This window comes from Orycteropus afer, unplaced genomic scaffold (assembly GCF_000298275.1).
Source record: "Orycteropus afer afer isolate SDZICR_OR568_19922 unplaced genomic scaffold, OryAfe1.0 scaffold00040, whole genome shotgun sequence".
NCBI lineage: Eukaryota > Metazoa > Chordata > Mammalia > Tubulidentata > Orycteropodidae > Orycteropus > Orycteropus afer.
The window spans coordinates 14,902,028-14,924,978 of record NW_006921627.1 but is presented as its reverse complement, the minus strand read 5'-3'; the positions used below and the strand labels follow the sequence as shown (position 1 = coordinate 14,924,978).

Genomic DNA, 22,951 nt, shown 5'->3' with positions numbered 1-22,951 from the left:
TAGTGCCTAAGGCATTTGACTGCTAACCAGAAGGCTGCTGGTTCAAAGCCACCGGCCGCTCCTCAGAAGGAAGATTAGGCAATCTACTTCCGTAGTGATACCATCTTGGAAACCCAAGGAGGGGTCACTATGAGTCGGGTCCTACTCAACGGCATATAACAACAACAACAACAGTTAGCTCCCTAAGATTATAATCAGTTGCCCAGAGAGAAAAGAACCTATAGATAATCTGAGGCTAACTAAAAGTCATAAGTAATTGAAGAGGTGTTTGCATTTATTAAATAGTGGAAATGACATTAGCATTCATTAAGGGTCTATAATATTCCAGCGATTGGAAAACGAAATATGATTAAAACACCTAGTCTATGCCTTCAAAATTCTCATAGCCAAGTAGTAGACATAACATAAAAACAATTCTAGTATAACATGATATTCAGTAATAGAGATATGTACCTATGTTATGGGAGTTTAAAGTAACAACAATTAATTTCTTCTGGGGATTTATGAACATTTGAGCTCAATCATGAAGAAAGATGAGGAACTATATAGCTGGCAGAAAGCAAGTCATGGAGACATTCTAGCCAAAGGATTTAACATAAATATACAAGGAAAGATGAAAGAGTCAGACAAGGGTAGTAAACTGCTAGCATTTTCATTAAAGAAAGTACAGTGGGTCTGTGGGGAAGTGGTGAACACTAAAATTCGGAAGGTGGATAAGAATTTTCTCAAGAAATTTGCAGAATTTGAGATTTTTCCTATAGGTAACTGTGGAGTGCTAAAGAGTTTTCAAGAATGACATGATATAATTTGTTTGTGTTTTAGGGGAAAAGAGTTGGGCTATCTGCAGTGTAAAAATGGATTTCCTGATGTTTTCAGAAAAAAAGGCAATATGAGAGTCAGTGACCAGTAGGAGACTACTTTTTGATGTATGATGAAAGCACAACAACATTGAAGTTGTCTTCCAAGAGCTTTCTTTTTAGCCAAAATCCTAGAAGCAAAAGAGAACTACAAAATACTTGACTATTTCTTGGAAAGGAAAATGCAATTGGGGGTGGGGTGGGGAAAGCTTCAATAAACTTCCTGGCCAGCATACATTTATTTCATGGACTTCTAGATCTTGATCAGGCTGACTTCAATCCACAGATTTATCTCAATAAATTTCCTTAACTGTGAATGTTAGAGAGGGATGTTTCTGTTTTTGTGTTTTCATTGTGATTTGGGTGAAGGTTTACAGAGCAAACTCATTTTCCATATGGCAATTCAGACATATTTTGTTTCATGACATTGACCGCAATCCCCACAGTGTAACAGCTCTCTTCCCACTTCCTCCCTGTAGTTACCTCTTCCTGTGTCCTTCTTTCCTACGCATTCCTGCTCCCTGAGCTTATCTCCCTGTGCACTTTTGTTCTCCCGTGATTGTTCATTCTAAGGAGTATATTTACTTGGTGTAAATGTTCACCCTACATGCCTGTCTAGCGTTTGGCTAGAAGCCATGGGAGTAAGTTTTATTCCAGGCCTGAAGGGTAACTACAGGACATAGTGGTTGGCAGAGGTCTCACCAGAAGGGGGAGTTTTTTTTTTTTTTTAAATCTCCCAGAAGTTCTCTTAAGCTTCTAATACAAATTGCCTCATCACTTTCCTGAGCTCTTATCAAGGAACACAAAAGGGTGCAATCTTTGCAAACTTATGGCACAGAGGGGACAGCACATGAGATAAAGGGAAAAAAGGACTGAAGAATATTTGGTTACATTTATTTATTTATTTTTTTCTCAAGAGCACTGGTGCTAGCCTTGCCCTAGGTTTACACAGGCAAATTTCTGTCACCATTTCCAGGTAACCATCTAAGGATGACAGCTTCTCTTGATAAATACATTAATAAATAAGCACCACTTTATTATGTACCTTGCTCTTGGTTATAAACCATCTGTAAACCATTTGGAGCAATAAATGTTACATATCGTTAGTTATTATCTTTATTTTTCTTATCTTCAGTACTACATTAAATACTTGAGATCTGAAGTTTTTTTTTTTTTTTTTACTTGCTTTAAAATATTGTTAGGCACATATTTGGCATGCAATTACATATTGTACGGAAAATATAACATCAGTCACTAAAAGTGATGGAAAATATTTGAATTTTTAAAAATCAGCACTTCCTTAGGTCTTTTTCTGTCATTATTTTAAATTTTCTTATGATATTTCTTAAATTTATAATGAATAAATATCATTCATGTAATAACTACATGGAACTATTGCCAACCATGAATAGGTATTGACTTTTCAACACAGAGTTTGCTCTTACCCAAGAAAAATAGTGTAGCAAGAGAAAAATTCATTTATAATCATTGAAATCATTGGAATGAGGTTTAATGTGTGCTTGAAAAGATTCACTGGCAGGTGTTTTAACTGGTACATGCTGATGCAAGATTTTTCATAAATGAGATTGTGACACACCTAATGACAAGTATCACACACAAGTACTAGTACTGGGAAGTGACTGAAACTCAAAGAATGTATCCAATTAGGTTACATGTGCTGCACTTCATGAATGACTCAGGAAATCCAGAGTTCTTGCATGGATATATAGCTTCAGAGTTGGCATACCTGGCCAGTGAAATGTTTCTGTTCTCAGGACACTGACCAGGACCTGGATCAAGGGTTACTGTGTGTTGGCTTCTTCTTCTTCTATTTGGATCACGATGTGGATGAGAATACTTCTGGGTGTTTTTCTCTTTCATCTGTCTCTTTCTCATGTGTAAGTGATTACATAGAGTTTTATTGTTATATGTGAAAGCCAAATAGAGCTTGGTGGTAAAATTTCTAATTGTATTACCTAGTTTATTACAATAATTTGATTTTAGATATTACCATTTCATAATATACCCCAAAAATATTTTAATTTACACAATAAATTCCAAAATTGAATGTTACCCTTTATTGCTGCCCAGTAGATACCCAGGACAGTGATTAAGAGTTGTAATCGTGTTGTACTTATGATGAGGAAGAGGTATCAGGTTGTCAGTGGGGAAGGAAGCTAGAAAACTAGTAAGCAAATATAAAATGGAATGTACAGCATTAATCCAGGAGTAAAAGCGCTGTGTGAGGAGACTAACAATGCTAAGCATTACAGAACTAATGACTTGATAATTAATTACTGCTTTATAATTGAGATTTTCCTCACTGAGTTGACAAAATTCAGTTTAAAAGCAAGCTTCTTTCTGTTTCATACCTCTCAAGTTCTCAGATTTAGACTTCAGATATACTTTTAACATTTTTTAAAATACATTTTTATTAAACTCCAAGGTCCTTCCAGTAACAAAATAATTGCTAAGTAGCTAAACATTCCTTTGGCGCTTTCATTTTTTATGCTCTTCCTTAATTTTTCTAGGCAATATGTGCTGTTGGTCCCCACTGTTCTACAAGAAGGCTCTTTAGAAAAAGTTTGTGCCCAGCTTTTTAATCTTACTGAAAGTGTTGTTTTGACTGTCTCCATCAACTATGGTGAGGTTCAGACCAAAATATTAGAAGAACGTGTTACAGGAGAGAATTTCTTCCAATGCGTCAACTTTGAGGTGAAGTATTTCATTCTGTTTTATATGGAAAAGAGTAATGCAGGTCCTTCACTTTCTAGGGTCAGAGATCAGATTATTTGACTATATGTATGAACGTCTTTTAATTTTTAAAAGGATAATGCACTCCTCAGTTTGAGATAGTAAGTATAGTATTACATTGTCACAACAAGATGAGCCAACCCATTTGATTTTATGACAGAAATTTGTTGAAGGGAATAAAGTTTATAACAAGAAAGACAACTGTTTGGAGAAGGAAAAGATTTAAGAAAAATGAAAGAAAATTAGTTTAAAAGGGTACAATATAATAAGAAAGTAACAAAGCAAGAGAAAGAAGGAAAGTTGGCTATTCAAGAAATAAATCTGCAAGTTATAGATTGAAACATTTAGTAATACCGACACAGTTGGTGGTAGGGATTTCTTGACAAAACACCAGTCTCAAAGTATTTTGTTTGCTCTGTAGGTTCCTAAGGCCAGATCTGACCCACTGGCTTTCATTACATTCTCTGCTAAAGGAGACACTCTCAACCTATATGAAAGAAGATCTGTGGCAATCCAGCCCAAAAGAAATGTGGTCATTGTGCAGACAGATAAAAAGATTTACAAACCTGGACAGATAGGTAAGTGTACCTAAACTATATTAACCTCAGCTAATACCATTTATAGAATATTGATGATATACAATATTATGGTATACAAACAGATTTTTGGTATACAAATGGATGGCATATAATAGAAGCTCAGCAAATTAAAAACAGAAAATACAGATTACATAGTCTCAAGTCCAGAGAATTAGTTTCAGTATGTTTGGGGAGTGGGAAGCCTGGAAACTGTGACTTTAAAAGATCTTCCTACTAGGTGATTTTAACAATATTCAAGTTGGTAAAACTAAGTTTTAGTTTATGCAAATTTATGAGCTTATAGTTGAATTAGGGTTAAAACAGCAAGAAAGCATGTCAAGAACATAGTAAGAGATACTCTTGGTGACTAGAGAATGCCCATGAGAGACAGATCAGCATGTCATTGAATTAAACTGAAAAGTCTCATCTCACCTACTGGGTAAGGAAGGAAAGGAATTAATTAACATAAGTTACTACAATCAGAAGAAAGACATTTCTGACTAGATCAATGGCACATGAGAAAGCATAGGATAGGATGAACTCAAAAGTCATGCCTTAAAATGAGAAGCGAATATTTGGAGTGAAGAAAAAAGTGGAAGGGAAGAAAGCAAGTTGAAATGAATAAAATAACTAAAGAAGATCCCTGGATGTGGGGCTGAAGAGGCTTTCTTGTGAAAATAAGTAACCAGAAGAGTCACCATAGATGTAAGGTAGTATACCAATTGTAGTATACAATTGGTATACTACAATTGTAGTATACCATCATGAAAATAATCGGTGGAAAAATATTTGGACCAATCTACAAGTCAGGAATCAACTTGAAAGCAGTGAGTGTACACACACACACACAGACACACACATATATATTGCTGAAAGGAATTTCTAAGCCCCTTAGTGATCCTTTGCAATACTTTGGTTGTATAGTGCAAAGTGCTTGGACTAGGATAAACCAATATAAACCAAACCTACTGCCACTGAGTCAATTCCAACTCATAGTAACCCTATAGGACAGAGTAAAACTGCCCCATAGGGCTTCCAAGGCTGTAAATCTTTACAGAACCAGACTGCCTCATCTTTCTCCCATGGAGCAGCAGGTGGGTTTGAACAACCAACCTTTTGGTAAACAACCAAAAGTTTTAACCACTACAACTGTCACCAGACCTCCTAGAGAAAGCAACAGGTCATTAAAAAGGCAGGAAAGAAGAAAAGATGAAAATAAATGTAAGAAAAGGCTCTGAAACTTGCTCTTGAACAGAGAATAGCTAAAATGAATGGAAGAAATGATAAAGTAAAAGGGCTGAACAGAAGATTTCAAAGGGCAGCTTGACAGGACAAAGTATTGTAATAAATATCAAAGACTCAGAGTTAGGAAACAAAATGGGGAGAAAAACCTCAACATTTTTCAGGGCCAAAGAACTGAAGAAAAATTCATGCCTCAAGTTGCAATACTGAAGGATTTTATGAGCAAAATATTGGAAGCATCAAAAGAAGATGGAAGGAATACACAGAGTCACTGTACCAGAAAGAATTTGTCCATATTCGACCATTTCAGGATATCAAGAACTGATGACATAGAAGGAAGAAGTCCAAGCTGCACTGAAGGAATTGGTGAAAAACAAGGCTCCAAAAATTGATGGATTACCAAAAAACCAAACCTACTGTCATGGAGTTGATCCTACTCAAAGTGACCTGATAGGACAGACAGAGTAAAACTACCAGATAGGGTTTCCAAGGCTGTGAATGTTTACACAAGCAGATTGCCACATCTTTCTTTCACAGAGTGCTTTGTTCAAACTGCCAACTTTTCAGTTAGCAGCCTAGAGCTTTAACCACTGTGCCACTAGGTGTGCATGAAAATTGAGAAGAAGGTTTTAAGAAAAAGAATCTAATTGAGTATCTTTCTATACCCCTACCTTGCGAATAGGCTTATTTTGGAAAAAAAAAAAAAATGAAAAAATAAAAAGCATTGCTTCTTTTGATTGATGACATAACCAATTTGATTGATGACATAACTCAACTTGCAATTATATTCAAAGATTCCTGGCAACAGATGTAACACAAAAAATGGTTAAATGGCCATTAATTCATAATTGGCCAGTGTGTGACTGTATATTTTACTTTTGAAATACATGAAAATGTTCAAAATGCTCATACCTTTAAAGTTTTTTTTAAAGTATACTAGTAAAACTATATTCAAATAAATCCATTTATAAATTTACTTCTACATTTAAGCAGAGAACGGTTTTAATGCTTATACTACATTTCTTCAAAGTAGTTTAGCTGGCTGAGCAAATATTGAGAAAATAATAATATCTCCCCTGGGACATACTTGTTCTTCACCAAATATTTTTCTAGGATTACTAGCTATTATTCTGAAGCATGAATAAGAAAATATATCTTGAAAGTGATAACCAAAACCAAACCAAACTCACTGCTGTCGAGTCGCCTCCGACTCATAGTGACCACTCCTTGGGTTTCCGAGGCGGTATCACTACAGAAGTAGACTGACCAACCTTCCTTCTGAGAAGTGGCTGGTGGGTTTGAACTGCCAGCCTTCTGGTTAGCAGTCAAATGCCTTAGGCACTATCCCACCAGAGATGGTGTCTCTTTAAAAATAAATACTTATTTTTCTTATACTATTTCTATACAATTGTTTCCACCTAATATCTCAAGGACTTGAGAAGCTGCAAACATTGTTCTCAAACATCAGTGAACAAAAATAATTGTTTAGTAAGCTTTTTAAAAGTCCAAATTATTCTTAGGGTGAGTATCTAGAATCTGGATTTTAAAAAATAATTTTTATAGGTGGTTCTGCTGCTGATGTTCAGCAGACACACTTTGAGAATCCCTGATGAAAGAAAGAGATAAGGACAGACAGACAGAGAGAAGGAAAGAGAGAAAGAAAGAAAAATTATTTGGATTTCCTATCCTGGATTTTGATCTCTGAGTTAAATTTCACTGTTTTGTTTTTCTTTGATCTGGGGCAAGTTTGAGCATAAGTAGTAACACTCAAGAAGAGCCAGTTAGACAAGTATCCAGTTTTCAGCCATGTAGATAACTCTAGTTATATGTATATATACATGTATGCATTTTACCTTTCTAGTTCTCTTTAAGGAGCTCTGGTAGCATAGTGCCTAAGACATTTGACTGCTAACCAGAAGGCTGGTGGTTCAAATCCACCAGCCACTCCGTGGAAGGAAGAGTGGGCAATCTACTTATGTAGAGAGAGCACCTTGGAAACCCAAGGAGGGGTTGCTATGAGTGGAATATGACTTGATGGCAGTGACTTTGTTTTGGTTTTTTTTTTTTTGAGTTCTCTTTACATTATACACACACACACACACACATGCACATACTGACTTACTGACTAGCACTTGACAAGTGAAGCAAGAAGGAGTGAGTTAAGGATTATTATCATTAGAGCTGCTTGAGCACAAACATGAAATCTATGATTTCAGAACGCAAACTGAAGGAGGTGACAAAGATGTGTAAGAGTTCGAGAAAATGAACTATGTGTACATTTCTGTTCCCTGCCCTTTTAATCATCTGTCCCTTGCCCTCTGTCTTATTCCATTACTTCATGGCAGTCATGAAATAAGCATTCAGATCAGTAGTGAGGTGCCAGGTGGAAATGAATGACTACACAGGAAAATCAAAGCATGGCTTCCTTGTAAATTTGCCGCCAGCACCAACAACTGTTGAGCAAAGATTATGGATTAATGTGTGTTCGGGGTGGGGGTGCTCAGGAAGAGGAGGATTATATTTGTTTGACAGATAAGAATGCCCAAGTTCAGCTACCTGATCTACACCAAATTCCCAGTCTTAAATGGTAAAGCAAATTCCAGATGTATCTAATAGGCTAAGCTTTCTTTCCTGATAAGGAATAATCGAAAAAATAAGATGTAGCTGAGGATAAAATTGGAAGGTTACTAGGATTCTTGCTAAGACAACCTACAGAAGGCAGGGCTTGGTATAGGTGATACTACTTCAAACAGCCCAGAAATATAAAAATGTAATTAAAATGAGTTTCTTTCTTTCTCACCCAGTCCTAATATGCAGAGAAATGGCTGCAATGTAACATGAAAGATGAATACTGAGTCTTACACAACTGAGGGATATTCAGTTTCCAAAATATTGATCATTAGTGTCTGTGATGTAATGCTACAAATATCCTTGGTTTATCTGGGTTCGTGCTCCTTTGGGAAAAAAAAAGGTATATACTTTTAGATTTTTTAGTTATATCCTAGATATTAACTATGACTTTATGCTAAAATCTCAAGCATATTTAGATTGCTGTAGCTTCATATGTGACCAGCATTTGTATTTTAAATACATACATTCAGCTCTCCCTCGTTTCTTGAGAAATTACAAGAGATATAACTCAATTAAAACGAAAAAGTCCTCAGGAATGTATTGATGGCTAAGTTACTGCAAATTGAGACATTTTTAATACTCTTAAGAGAAGACCCATAAACTATCTAGATATATTTTTTTAATATGTCTTTCTATATTTATACTTTATATATTCTAAATTCATATTTGGCTTATGTTATGCATAGAAATATCCTACATTTGCAATGAATGAATGGTTGAAAGCCAGGTTTGACTAGAGACATCTACATGGCTGAAAAGTGGTTACTTGTCTCACTGGCTGTTCTTGAGTGTTACCACTTATGCCCAAACTTGCCCCAGATCAAAGACAAAGAAAACAATTAAATTTAACTCAGAGATCAAAATTGGGGATAGGAAATACAAATAATTTCCCTGCTATCTTACAAGCAGTGAGTAGAGGGTAGAACTTAATAAATTTGGAGAAGGATTTACCTAATATAACTCCAGATTTCAGTAAGCCCCACCATAAAATAATCACCATTATCTACTTCTTGGTTCCTCAAATTCTATAGTTTCATTATATTTGTTTAAAGCATTTATTCCTTCTAGAAAATAAGATTTATGGCAATGAACTACTTTATTTATTCAAATTTTAAACTCAATATTTAGTTTTTCTTGAAAAGGCATACACAGAAGAACAATCTATAGTGACTCTATAAAGAAAAAAAAAATCACCAAAAATAGGAAAGTTGTTTTAAACTTCTAACACACACCTCTTGAAAGCCACAGAACTGGTGAAAGGAGGTTATTTGAGTTTACCTACTAACTCAGAGAAAACAATAGTATTCCCATTTCCTGTTGCTGTTATGTGCCGTCGAGTCGGACCCAACTCATAGCGGACCCCTACTTGGTTTCCAAGGCAGTTTCAGTATGGAAGTAGATTGCCCAACGGTCCTTCTGAGTCCTACTTCTAGAGAAGAGTCTATATTATTTATACTATTCTCAATAAAATTTAAATATCATCCACACTATTCAATACTATAAAAATATTTCCCCCTATAAAAATCTGTCCTTCAGCAGATCATGTGGTAATAAAATATCTGGTAGAATATTCATATTTCATGTAGTTGAAACAATCATTGAAAAAATTTTAGTGAACACTTCTGAAAAAACTTTTAAGAAGAAAAACATAGAATCTGCAAAACACCGCATAACGTAGATGAACTTGGAGGACATTATGCTAAGTGAAATAAGTCAATCACAGAAGGACAAATATTGTATTAGTCTGCTATTATGAAAAGTCAAGGAATGGTTTATATATGGAAGGAAACTTTCTTTGTTGGTTATGGGGGTGGGAGGGGAGGGGAGGAACACTGCTAGATAGGTAAAGACAACTACTGAATTGGGTGAAGGGAAGGGCAATGCACCAAATGTGAGTGATCAACATGGTAGCATTGAGGAAGAGGAAGACATAGAGAGGTACGTGGGAGGTACAAAAAACAAAGATGAACTCTTTTGCACATGCAGTACTGTGTTATCAGTGATGGCAAACATCAATCTATGGGTGGATAGATGGGTAGACAGGGTGAACGATCAGGTATGTCTAGGCAGGGGGGAGTGTTCTCATGACTATATATAGGGTTGGCAGACAATGTTTCTACAAGTGTATTTGTGTGTTCTGTAAGAATGTCTAGGTATATAGTATGGCTGACAAGGGACAAGGTTGTAGTCACTTCTTGATCACAGCCAGTGACCCAGAAGGAGCGAATAGTTGGACCTGAGAGCTTGGGACCATGGTCACAGGTGACATTAAGCTCAATTGGCATAACATACTACACAAAAACATTGTTCCACATCCTACTTTGCCGAGTAGTGACTGGGCTCTAAAAAGCTTGCAAGCAGCCATCTAGATGCAACAATGGGTCTCTCCTCATCCAGAGCAAATAATAATGAAGAAAACCAACAATACATAGAAACAATTAGTTCAAGCAACTGGTACACCATGAGGCCCTCAGCTTATATAACTATGAAACCAGGAAAACTAGATGGTACCCAGCTACCACCGCCAATCACTCAGAGGGGGATCTATGTAGGAGATCCTGGATAAAGTGGGAGAACAATGTGGAACAAAACTCAAAATCATTTTTTTTTTTTTTTAAAAAAAAGGAGGGGGACTAGGTTTTCTAGTCTGAGAACCTGGTGAAACCCCTGAAACTATGGCCTTTAACTGCCCATCAGGTCTGGAATTGAACTCATTCCTGTGGCTTCCAGCCAAACACAAGACAGGCATATGAGCTGAACATTTACAGTAGGTAGATACACTCCTTAGAGAGATCAGTCATGGGAGACTAGAAGGGCTGTGTATGTACAGGGAGAAAGCCTGGGGGACAGGAGTGCATGGGAAGGAAGGACACAGGGAAGAGAGAACTATGGCGAGGAAGTAGAAAATTGCAGTCAATGTCATGAGACAAAGTGTATGTGAACTGCTGAATGGGAAATGAATTTGTTCTGTAAACTTTCACACAAATCACAAATCAAAAAAAAAAAAAAAAAAAAAAACAAAACCTTTTAAGGACACTTGTGCCGAGTAATCTATCAATAGAAAATGAATAAAGAATAAATGTATATAAGCAGGAAAGTAATTTTTTATATTCTAAAAAAATATTTATAATGCAATGTGTTAACAGCTATTTAGTGGCCTGGAAAAAGTACAGTGGAAAGACAGAGAAGAAAGTGACTAATTCTTTAAGTAGTTAAAAAAATGTGTCATTGGGGTTATATAGGAGGTCATTCAGAGTAATGAGGGATAATACATGAAGCCTTCAGCAAAGTGGGTTCTAGCTTTGTTAAAGAATGCATTATAGGAATTAAAGAACCTATTTGAGCAGAGACCTGATCGAATGAGGGTGGGAAATATGGGTGGGGAAAATCATTCTGGGAAAGAAAAATATTAGGTGTAAATGCCCTGAGACAGGGCTTGACAAGTTTGAGGAACTGAAAGATGGACAGTATTGCTTCAGTTATTTGAGTTATGAGGAAGAGAGTAGTAGGAGATAGGTGAGAGGCTGATTGTGTACATGAGGATGTTGCAGATTATGTATGGCATAATGGGCCATGGGAAAGACCTCCATTTGAGTAAAATGGAGAGTTACTGAAGATTTGAGCAGAAGAGGTATACACTTGAGTTGGTGAGAGTAATTTGAAAGACAGGAAGACCAATTAAAAGGTCTCTGCTATAATATAGGCAAGAGACAGTGGTTGTTTAAAACAAGATAATGGGAAGAAGACAGTGAGAAATGGTTGCATTCTGGATATATTTTGAAGATATGTTTTGATATAGGGTGTAAGATAAAGAGGAAAAATAAGAATGACTCCTAAGATTGTGACCTGAACAACAACAAGGGTATAACTGCCACTACTAAAACGGGGAAGAGTAGAGCAAAAGTGGGTTTAAGGGGGAAAATCAAGAGCTCTTTTTCAGGCACACTGAGTTGGAGATGGCTTTGGAACATTTATGTAGGTGTTTCAAGTAGGAAGTAGGATTTATGAATTCTAAGGTAAGAAGGAGGAGCTCTGGTAGCCTAGTGCCTAAGGCACTTGACTGCTAACCAGAAGGCTGGCAATTCAAACCCACCAGCCACTCCTCAGAAGGAAGGTTGGGCAATCTACTTCTGTAATGATACTGCCTCAGCAACCCAAGGAGGGGTCACTATGAGGTTGGTCCGACTTGACAGCACATAACAACAACAACAACAAGGTAAGAAGAAAGAGCTAAAGACAAGATTTGGGGAGTCATAGCACTAAGGGGCAAAATGGGTAAATCTCTCTTTCATTGCCAAGTGTGTGGTGGCATCAGCAGAATCTAATTCCCAAATTATGGACATTGAACTGGTCTTCATTTTCCCATTTCTGCATCTTCATCATCCAAGTGGCATTCTGTCTCCAACTCTAGCCACCTAGAGCTGGATCACAGCTCACAAATTAAGAGGACAAAGTTCTGCTAACTGCCATGTATGCAGACATCAGCTTTTGTTGGCTCTCACTGCCCCTTTGGTTTTGATAATATGTGGGAACAACTCACAAAACTTCATGGAGAGTATACCATAGTTACAATTACAAACTTATTCCAATCAAAAAGGTTACAAATGAACAGATGCATAGGGTGAGGTCTGGAAGGGGTCCTGGTGGGAAGCTTCAGTGTCCCCAGAGACATACGATCCTGCCAAGAGCAGATGTTTTCACCAACCAGGAAGCTGATGGAATTTCCATATTCAGGACCTCTATTTGGTCTCATTGCATAATCATGCTTAAGCCTCATTGAATATGCATGATTAATTGATTAAATCATGCCCCTCATCCTTTACTGAGGTGAGCTGACTAGGTGATCTTTGTGGCCTGGCCAGCCCCCATTCATTTGCTCAAATCCTCAAGTGTTGTCTGGAGGTTTCAGATAATAAAAGTACCTTGATTATTTAGGAAATTCCAAGTTATCTCTCAGGAATCAAGGGCAAAGGCCAAACTGTGTTCTTTTCTCACAACATAGTCATCAACATAAAGATCATATTTAAAACCATGCAATTTGATGAGCTCTTATTTCTTTGCCAGACTATGACACTTATATAATAACCCAAGACGATGTTTTTCTTTCATTGTCAGTATTTTATATCCACACATGTATACACACACACACACACATATATGAATATACATACAGTGAAATCTGTGGGAGCTGGAGCTCAATGGGCCTGCATTGTTTTTCCTGGTCTCGTAAGTTTTCTGCCTTTGACAGGGTACAGTCTTACCACTTTGTTATCACTCCTTTTAGTGGAAAATATTTGAGTTTTCCTTCTCTGACAGGTTTCTGCTTTACACAGTCTCTTTCTCAGATTTTACTGTATATACATTTATCAATAAAGATTTTAAAATAAATGTATAAATAAATTGAACGAGGAGATAGTCAATAGCCCGGAAGAATGAGGTTAAAGAAACTGAACTCTAAAAACAAATTTGAAAAATGTATTTAAAGGGACTCTAAGTATCAGAAGGCTGACAGTTCAAATCCACCAGCCACTCCTCGGCAGGAAGACCGGGCAATCTATGTCTGTAGAGATACCACCTTGGAAACCCAAGGAGGGGTCACTATGAGTTGGATCTGACTTGATGACAGTGAGTACTGGATCAGGCATTTGGCTGCTAACCAAAAGGTCTGTGGTTTGAACCCACTAGCTGCTACATGGAAGAAAGATGAGGCAGTTTGCTTCCATAAAGATTTAGAGTCTTGGAAATCCAATGGGTGTTGCCATGAGTCAGAATCAACTCGATGGAAGTGAGTTTGGTTTTGAAGTATATGTAGACAGATGACAAACAAGAGTTGCATTATCACTGAGTGATTTTTTTTTCCAAAATCTAATAGCTGTGGTATGATAAGAGACATAGATTTTGACATGGATCTTCATTTTTCCTCAAAAATAAAACTAAAGCACTCTATTACATGGAACATGCATATGCCAAAATTATCCATGAAAGTTTAGTTGGTAGAAAGGAAGACAATTAGCCAGGTAAAATTTTATTACAGTGAAAGTAGGACAACAACCATAAATTGATTAGATGACATCAACAAGAATAAAAAGATGTCTTAAAACTAATGGCTCTAAAATAATAATTTCTCTCTTTTGAATTAAAATGCAAGGATAAAAATGTTTAGTTGGAGCTGATAATTTAGAATGAAGTTGCCTACTCCTCTTTTAAGGAGTTCTGGTGTAGTGGTTAAGGCATTTGGCTGCTAACCAAAGGTTGGTGGTTCAAACCCAGCAGCTACTCCACAGAAGATGGGGCGGTCTATTTCCATAAGGATTTACAGCCATGGAAAACCAATGAGGGTTGCTCTGAGGCAGAATCAACCTGATGGCGGTGAATTTGGTGTTTTTCTTTTTGGAATCTTCTGTCAGAGCCACATGGAAGATGAGAAATATCCATTATATAGAGAGATCCAGAGGGAAACAGGTAAACTTGGAGCAGAAAAGAGATGGCAAGAGTGTTCTATGGGGAAAATAGGAGCAAACAGAAATATCTTCAAAAAAGAATAAATTTTATTGGTGGCATAATGTGAAGGGTTTGATAAGGGGGATCAGGCTGAGAACTCACCTGGAATAAGACATAGGTAGAAAGAGAGTAAGTCTGAGAGAAAATAAATGACCTTGGAGGTTTTCACTACAAATTAAGGGGATAAAGGGATTTGGTTGATGAGACACAGAAAAGGTACATATTAAGTATGGACAAAATTTCTATAAGTGTGTTAAGAAGTACATAACCTGGCCCTTCTATCTTTTACTTGTTTAAGTAACTACTCATCTTAAGCATGTTTTATGATGAAGCATACATAAGAGGAGAAGGAGGAAGAAAGGGATTTTTGCTGTACTTTCTTTTTGCCAGGATAATTTACCAAGTTCAACATACTAACCCCAAACCAAAACCAAACCAAACTCACTGCTGTCAAGTTGGATCTGACTCATAGCGACCTCTCCTTGGGTTTCTGAGGCAGTATCACTGCGGAAGTAGGTTGCCCAAACTTCCTTCCAAGGAGTGGTTGGTGGCATTACACCTCCAGCCTTCTGATTAGCAGTCAAATGACTTAGGCACTAGGCCACCAGAGCTCCATACTAACCTCAGTATGTGTTATATACATAACACACTTATGTAAACAAGGGAGCTCTGGTGGTGTAGTGCCTAAGGCATTTGACTACTAACTAGAAGTCTGGTGGCTCAAATCCACCAGCCACTCCTCGGAAGGAAGATGGGGCAATCTGTTGAGAATGTGGAGCACCAGGAACTCTACTGGTGGGAATGCAAAATTGGCACGCCCACTTTGAAAGACAATCTAGCAGTTTCTTACAAAGCTAAATATGTTGTTGTTGTTATGTGCCATCGAGTCTGACCTGACTCATAGCAACCCCTCCTTGGGTTTCCAAGACAGTATCACTACGGAAGTAGCTTGCCCCATCTTCCTTCCAAGGAGTGGCTGGTGGGTTTGAACTGTCAGCCTTCTGGTTAGCAGTCAAGTGTCTTAGCCACTAAGCTACCAGAGCTCCCAAGCTAAATATAGGGTTACCATATTATATAGTAATCATAAAGTATTTATCCAAATGAGATGAAAATATATGTCCACATAAAAGCCTGAACATGGATGTTTATAGCAGCTTTATTCATAATTGCCCGAAACCGGAAACAACTAAAATGTTCTTCAATAGGTAAATAGATAAGCAAACTGTGGTTCATTCATATAATGCAGTGTGTTTTGCTTACTCAGTGCAGCTCTAACAGAAGATACCACAGGTGGAATGGCTTTAACAAATAGGAGTTTATTCTCTTACAGTTTTGGAGGCTAGAAGTCTGAGTTCAAAGTGCCAGGCTCTAGGACTGGGTGAAAGCCCCTGAGCTCTGCCTCCAACTCCTGGCCCACTGAAGCTGGAGACTTTCTTTCGCTCAGACAGCTGCTGGCTGCTGAGGCTAACAAATCCAAGGTCAACAAGTAAAAAGGCACAGTCCAGATAGTACCAAACAACATGGCAGACCACTAATTCAAGTCCAGAAAACATCCCAGCATCAGCAGGGCATGACAGGCTCCTGAACAATGACTTGGCTACATGCAAGGTTCAAGCATACCAAAAAGCTAGAGACCTTCCTCAAAGTTGCTTCTTAGCTACTGGAAGCAGACCACATTTCTAAAGCAGCTACTCAGCTGCTCCAGTAGAGTCCACCACAGAATTGATTGCCAGCCTCACCATGGGGAATAAATACATCCAGCTGCCCAGCCACTCAACCAGGCCCAGCCAAGTTAACAAATAAGCTTAACTATGACAGAGTGATCAAAAGAAAAGACTATCAAGCTACAAAAAGGCTTGGAGGAACCTTAAATGCATATTACTGAGTGAAAGAAGTCAGTCTAAAAGAGCTACCTATTATATGATTTTAACTTTATGATATTCTATAAATAGCAAAACTAAACAGACAGTGAAAAGATCAGTGGCTGCCAGCGGTTCAAAGGGAGGAGAAGAGGGATGAATAGAGGGAGCACAGGACATTTTTAGGGCGGTGAAACTATTCTGTTTGATAGTAAAATGGTGAATACATCACAGTATGCATTTGTCAAAACCCACATGACTACAAAACACAAAGAATGAACCCTAATGGGAACTATGAAATTTAGTCAATAATAATGTATTAGTACTGGTTCATCAGTTATAACAAATGACCACAGGAATACAAGATATTAATAATAGGAGCAGCAGTACCTAGAGGGGAGGGAAGTATAGGGGAACTCTGTATTTCCTACACAATTGTTCTGGAGACCAAAACCTTCTCTAAAAGGTAAAGTCTATTAAAATATATTTATGTAACTACTCACAACAGATAGCAATATTCTAACCCTTTCTGATCCAACTCAGTTAATCAATTTAGTATGAACATTGTGATGACACAAAAGATAAACATTTAATTTACATCATCTTTATTTTCTTCTCCAGTGAGATTGCGAATAGTGTCTCTGAATGATCACTTGAAGCCTGTTGAGCAAAAGGTAAGTTGTAACTGAAAATATGTAGGTATATCTAGTTATTTATGCATTTCTTATGTCTTAAAATTAATCCATGAAAATAAGACAGACCCGTTCAAGTTACTGGCATTCCTAACGGCCTTGTGACCCACTGTGCTCCTCACTAAAGTGATGTCTTTCATTTTCCCCTTCTTCCTCTTTCTCTCTTTTTTGGTTCAGACTTTCATAGGTTTTACTGTATAAGCAGAAGGGAAATGTTAGTGATGGTGTGATAGTGAGGAATTAAGAGAAACGTTGGGAATAGCAATAACCAAGGCTTGTTGTTGTTGTTCTTATGTGCCATCGAGTGGGACCCGACTCATAGCAACCCCTCCTTGGGTTTCCAAGGCAGTATCGCTATGGAAGTAGATTGCCCAACCTTCCTTCCAAGGAGTAGTAGCTGGTGGGTTTGAACCACCAGCCTTCTGGTGAGCAGTCAAGTGCCATAAGCACTACGCTTAGCAAACGGTACAATAAGCTTAGGGAGGTATGGACAATAAAACTAGAAAGGAAGGTTGCTGCCATGTTGTGAAGGCATTTAAATTACAGTTAGTTATGAATGAGCAGTTTGTGTTTAGAGAAAAGGAATAAAATGATAGAGGATGTGTTTCAGGGTCTCTTCTAATTTCTTCAGAAACTGTTCATTATTTATACTAGGCTATTAAGAGTGGGGAATGTTGTTACCCAGTAGAAAAAGGGATCTTGCCTTGAAGAAACACAGAGAAGCTGTTTCATGGATATTGTTCAGGGACTTTGGATATAAGAAGAATATGTTGATGATAGTCTTAGACTATCATCAACAGGAAGGTACAATCCATCTATAAGGTATCTAAGAACAAGGGAGATCATCATGAAAATGGACCAAAGTCAATGAATCATGACTGAGGAATAACTGAACCTTCTGAGATAGGGTATCTGGAATGCTCATTTCATGGATTTTAGAATCAAACATTTTATAACTAACCATTCTATATAGTCTCCTATATCAATTTGTCAGATGAGCACAGAGTTATGGTAGCTTGTTAAGCTTATAGAAGTTACGTTGATTTCTCTATATATGACTATTTTTTCCATCTTTCAAGTCATTCCTCATCCTTACATATTCAAGCATCATCATTTCTAATGTATCTCTTTTGCCATCTTTTTACCTATACTACATTTGTTGGATTGTGGCTTAATTTTAATTTCTAAGACAGATATAACTTTACCTCCAAAAGATCCTTTTGTTTACTTATGTCTGAAATAGCTTATTTAAGATACAACATGCTTCTTGCTCTTGGTTCAAGTTTGGAACTTCTCTTGTTTATAAGACTGCAACTCCTCTATTTAATCAAAGTAGCAAGTATTTCTAATGTAACCTTTTGGCAGTCATCCTTGGTTGATAGGAGCATGGGAAGTTGCGGGTTTCATGAAACTCAAAGGGGCTGCAATGTCAACACCATTCCCTTGTTAGTTTTTTCCCCATTGCTGATTATTTTTATTGTCAATAGAGCCAATTCCCAGCTTTAGTAATGACTGCGTTTGCATATGTACAACAGGATTAATGAAGCATTCCTTCAAATATGGGTCATAGAAAAGATGATCATTGGTACAAAATGTTTCTGGGGAGGAGTTTCTATGGCATAGAAAACTGCATCTGCTTATGCACAAAGATCAAAATTGAGATAGTATTTTGAAAAATGATGGCAGCTAGGAGATTACATAGTTACATATTTCAAGGGCAACATATCTAAGATCTGCAGCTATTTCAGCATAACATCTAAAAAATGATTCATTGTATGGCTGGCCTTTTGTGACTGCTTGGGATTCACAGTAAATCTGACTGCATAAACAAAATAAAAACCTTGAAGAAGGGTAGCTGAAGTAACTGGAGGGTAAAAAGGAAGGCATTCTAGGGGTGAGAAACAACTTGGCAAAATCCCAGAAATGGGAATTGTCTTAGGCTAGGTTCTTTAGAGAAGCAAAACCAGTGAAGCATATATATATATATATATATATATTTTTGTTGTTGTTATGTGCCATCGAGTTGGACCCGACTCTTAGTGACCTCTCCTTGGGTTTCCGAGGCAGTATAACTACGGAAGTAGATTGCCCCATCTTCCTTCCAAGGAGTGGCTTTGAACCGCCAACCTTCTGGTGAGCAGTCAAGTGCCTTAGGCACTGCGCTGCCAGAGCTTATATATATATATATATAGCGGCTCTGGTGAGGTAGTGCCTAAGGCATCTGACTGCTCATCAGAAGGTTAGCAACCCACCAGCCATTGCTTGGAAGGAAGACTGGGCAATCTACTTCTGTAGAGATATCACCTCAACTCTATGAGTTGGAACAGACTCGATGGCAGTGAGTTTTATATAGAGAGAGAAAGAGAAAGAGAGAGAGAGAGAGAAACTTACCTCAGGGAAATGCTCACACAGTTGCAGAGGCTGGCAAGCCCCAAGTTCCTGTGTCAAATATCAAGCTATAGGCGTTTCCTAACTCATGCAGCTATAGGGGCTGATGAACCTCAAGAACAGCAAGCAGTATAGGAGGCTGCTGACTTCAACAGATAACAAATCCAAGATCTGCAGGTAAAATGGCAGATTCTTAGCTCACAGGCTGCAAAGGCAAAAATCCCAAGATTGGCAGGCAATATGGCAGACCTCAGGTTTAGCTACAAAAACTGGATGATGATAAACTAGATGCAGGATCCAGATTAAACAGAAAGCCCAAGAGATTTCCCAGGATGTCTGCATATATATTAGAGCAGTTCATAACCCTAAAGAAACTCCCTTTCAGCTGAATGCCTCTTCATCGCATATCTCATTATGGAAGTGATTACATTACATCAGATCTCATCATGGGGGATGACTACAACACAGCTACTTAAACCACTTAGAATTATGATCCAGCCAAGTTGACACACAATTTTAACTATCACAGAAATGAACAAGGAATGTTTCAGAGACTGAACTGAGACGTGCTTACTGCAGCTGCAAGATGTGTGTTGAGTAAGAGTGAGAAGTAAATGAAATTCTTGAAAACTGTTGTTTCGTTGTTATGTGCCATGGAGTCGGACCCAACTCATAGAGACCCCTCCTTGGGTTTCCGAGGCGGTATCACTATGGAAGTAGATTGCCCAACCTTCCTTCCCAGGAGTGACTGGTGGGTTTGAACCGTCAGCCTTCTGGTTAGCAGTCAAGTGCCTTAGGCAAAAATTTCAATGGAAGCAACATATTTACACTTTCAGTAAGAATCAGTATTTGTTTGAGTTCCTAAACTATCTCCTTATGTTTCTTTCTTCAATAAAAAATTTGTAATTAACCTTTTCATTCAGGGGAAAAACTTTGAGTTCATAGATTAACATGACCTTTACTTTTCTTTCAGTATCCAGTGATCTTCCTTCAGGTAAGAGAACTGCTCATTGAAGTATTATTTTATCTGATTTTTTTTTTTTTTTTGGTATGTCCTTAACTTGAAAATCAGAATACAGTTTATAGAGGAAGAGTGTCTATTTAAATTGTCACAGTATTATTTATTTCATGTGGCCAACCTCAGGAGGATAGAAATCACTGTTGTTTTTATTAACATCCACCTATTAATAACACTGATAACTAGACAAGTACGATTTAATTCAATTTAATATTTTTTTATTGAATGTATTTAAACCCAGTTACTTTTTTATGCACATGGGTGCAATATGGCTCACCCTTAAGAAATAAGAAATTAGCACAGAAAATATTCTTGTAAATAATAACTGCCCTAAAATACACTAAGTGCTACAATATGTGGACCCAGATGGAAGAAAAATCTGTTTTGCCTGGGGAATTAGAAGACACACCCATGCTTTGAATCACTAGAGTAGAATCACAATAACTGGGAAGCTCCTTGCTGAACTTTTCAGATAGATGAAAAATCCAGCAAAATACACTTTTTTCATTCTCAGGATCCACATGGCAATCGAATACAACAGTGGGACAACGAGGAGTCTTTCAGAGGTCTTGTGCAACTCTCCTTCCCATTAATCTTGGAGCCTATCCTGGGCTGGTATTCTATCTCCGTGGAAATGCTCTCTGGAGAGACAGTGCATCAGTCCTTCTCTGTGGAAGAATATGGTAAATAATAGCTATGAAGATATTGTCTGCTGCTAATAAGTAAACTGATCAATCTCCCCAGTTTGGTAAGGGCACGATTACTAAATAACATATTATTAAATGTTTATCTCCTTGCCTCTTTCCTTATCTCTGTTATTATTTCAGGATTCTCCACCCACTCTGATTGCTGTCCCCTAATTCAACCCATAAGAAGCTCTGGTGGTGCAGTGCCTAAGGCAATTGACTGCTCACCAGAAGGCTCAAACCCACCAGCCATTCCACAGAAGGAAGATGGGGCAATCTCCTTCAGTAAAGATTTACTAAAGCCAGTGGGGGTCGCTATGAGTCAGAATTGACTCCACGGCAGTGGGTTTTTTGTTTTTGTTTATGGTTCAACCCATAATCCCCATGCAACTTTTTGTTTACCTGGAATCTCTATGCTTACCTTTCTTTTGTGACATCTGGAATAGTTTATATGATAGTTTCTGAGGTGTCTATCTATGCCACATTTATGCTTCAAAACATTTTTTGTGAAAGGAATGGAAGTCACATTATTGATGTGAGGAGGTGCTCCATTTATATTACTCATAAAATGCTTATAAAATTATGGCATCATTTTTCTCATTCTACAGAAGTTATTAACAGAAAAACTTTCTCAAGGTCAACATCTGGGAAGTTATGAATTTAGAATTCAAATCTGAATTCTTCTATCCAATTCCAAGATCTAGCTCTTGTGTACTGCAGTGTACCACTATTTATTAACAGCAAATGTAAGCAAAGGCATGTGGGTTGTTAAAGGGAAAACAATTGCTTTATATGAATGCTTTTATGCTAATAAGATTTTTTTTCCCATATACTGACAGTGTTACCCAAATTTCAAATGACTGTGGATGTACCAGAAAGTGTCTTAGTTGTGGAACCTGAATTCAAAGTTAATATCTGTGCCTCGTAAGTGGAAGCTGTTTTTTGTTAAGCTGTTTAAAATATGATTTTAGGTGACAGTTTAAGACTTCTGACTGCTATAGTTTTAAAACTATGGACAGTTTAAGACCACTGACTACTGATTTGTGATTTACATCATAAGTTTTAAAAAAAAAAAACTATTGCTGTTGAATGGATTCTGACTCATAATGACCCTATAGGACAAAGTAGAATGCCTCATAGAGTTTCCAAGCCTGTGATCTTTACAGAAGCAGACTGCTAGCTACACCTGTCTCCTGAAGAGTGACTGGTGGGATCAAACCACAGACCTTTCAGTTAGCAGCCCAGCTCTTATCCGCTGTTCTGCACTGTTTTGCACCACTTAATACAGTAGTTACTAACCACATGAGGCTATTTAAATTTCAATTAAATGAAGTTAAATATAGTTTAAAATTCACTTGCGCTAGCCACATGTCAAGTGCTCACTGGCTACATGTGGTTAAAGGCTACTGAATTGGAGAGCATAAACATACATATAACAGTCCATCACTCCAGAAAGTTCTACTGTACAGTATCATGTGCTTACTCTGACTTCTTGATTCAATCTTCGTATATTACATGATTAAAGAAAATCATAGCTCAGAATGTATCCTAGAGAAAACTACTGTAAGAGTTGGAAGTGACTCCACTATAATTCTGGGGTACTGGGTGGAGGCTATCAAGGACAGGCAGAGACTTTGGGGCACATAAGGGGTGCTCAGTTGGTGTATGAAAAGAGTAGCAGCCAGCTAGTTCAACCTGTCTTCTCCCTTCCCTCCTCACTCAATTAAACCAAAACCAAACCTACT

General features: G+C 37.6%; 1 protein-coding gene across 1 annotated transcript in view; it reads left to right on the top strand.

The window, feature by feature from the left end:
• The first annotated feature begins 523 nt into the window (after positions 1-523).
• Positions 524-22,951, top strand: part of LOC103193916 (ovostatin-like) — a 73,349-nt gene continuing 50,921 nt past the window's right edge. Inside the window, exons 1-8 of the mRNA XM_007937219.1 lie at positions 524-761; positions 823-884; positions 1,775-1,833; positions 3,389-3,572; positions 4,033-4,189; positions 17,044-17,096; positions 21,035-21,203; positions 22,046-22,130. Of these exons, the coding sequence (XP_007935410.1) occupies positions 524-761; positions 823-884; positions 1,775-1,833; positions 3,389-3,572; positions 4,033-4,189; positions 17,044-17,096; positions 21,035-21,203; positions 22,046-22,130 (1,007 nt within the window). The remainder of the gene's footprint in view (positions 762-822; positions 885-1,774; positions 1,834-3,388; positions 3,573-4,032; positions 4,190-17,043; positions 17,097-21,034; positions 21,204-22,045; positions 22,131-22,951) is intronic.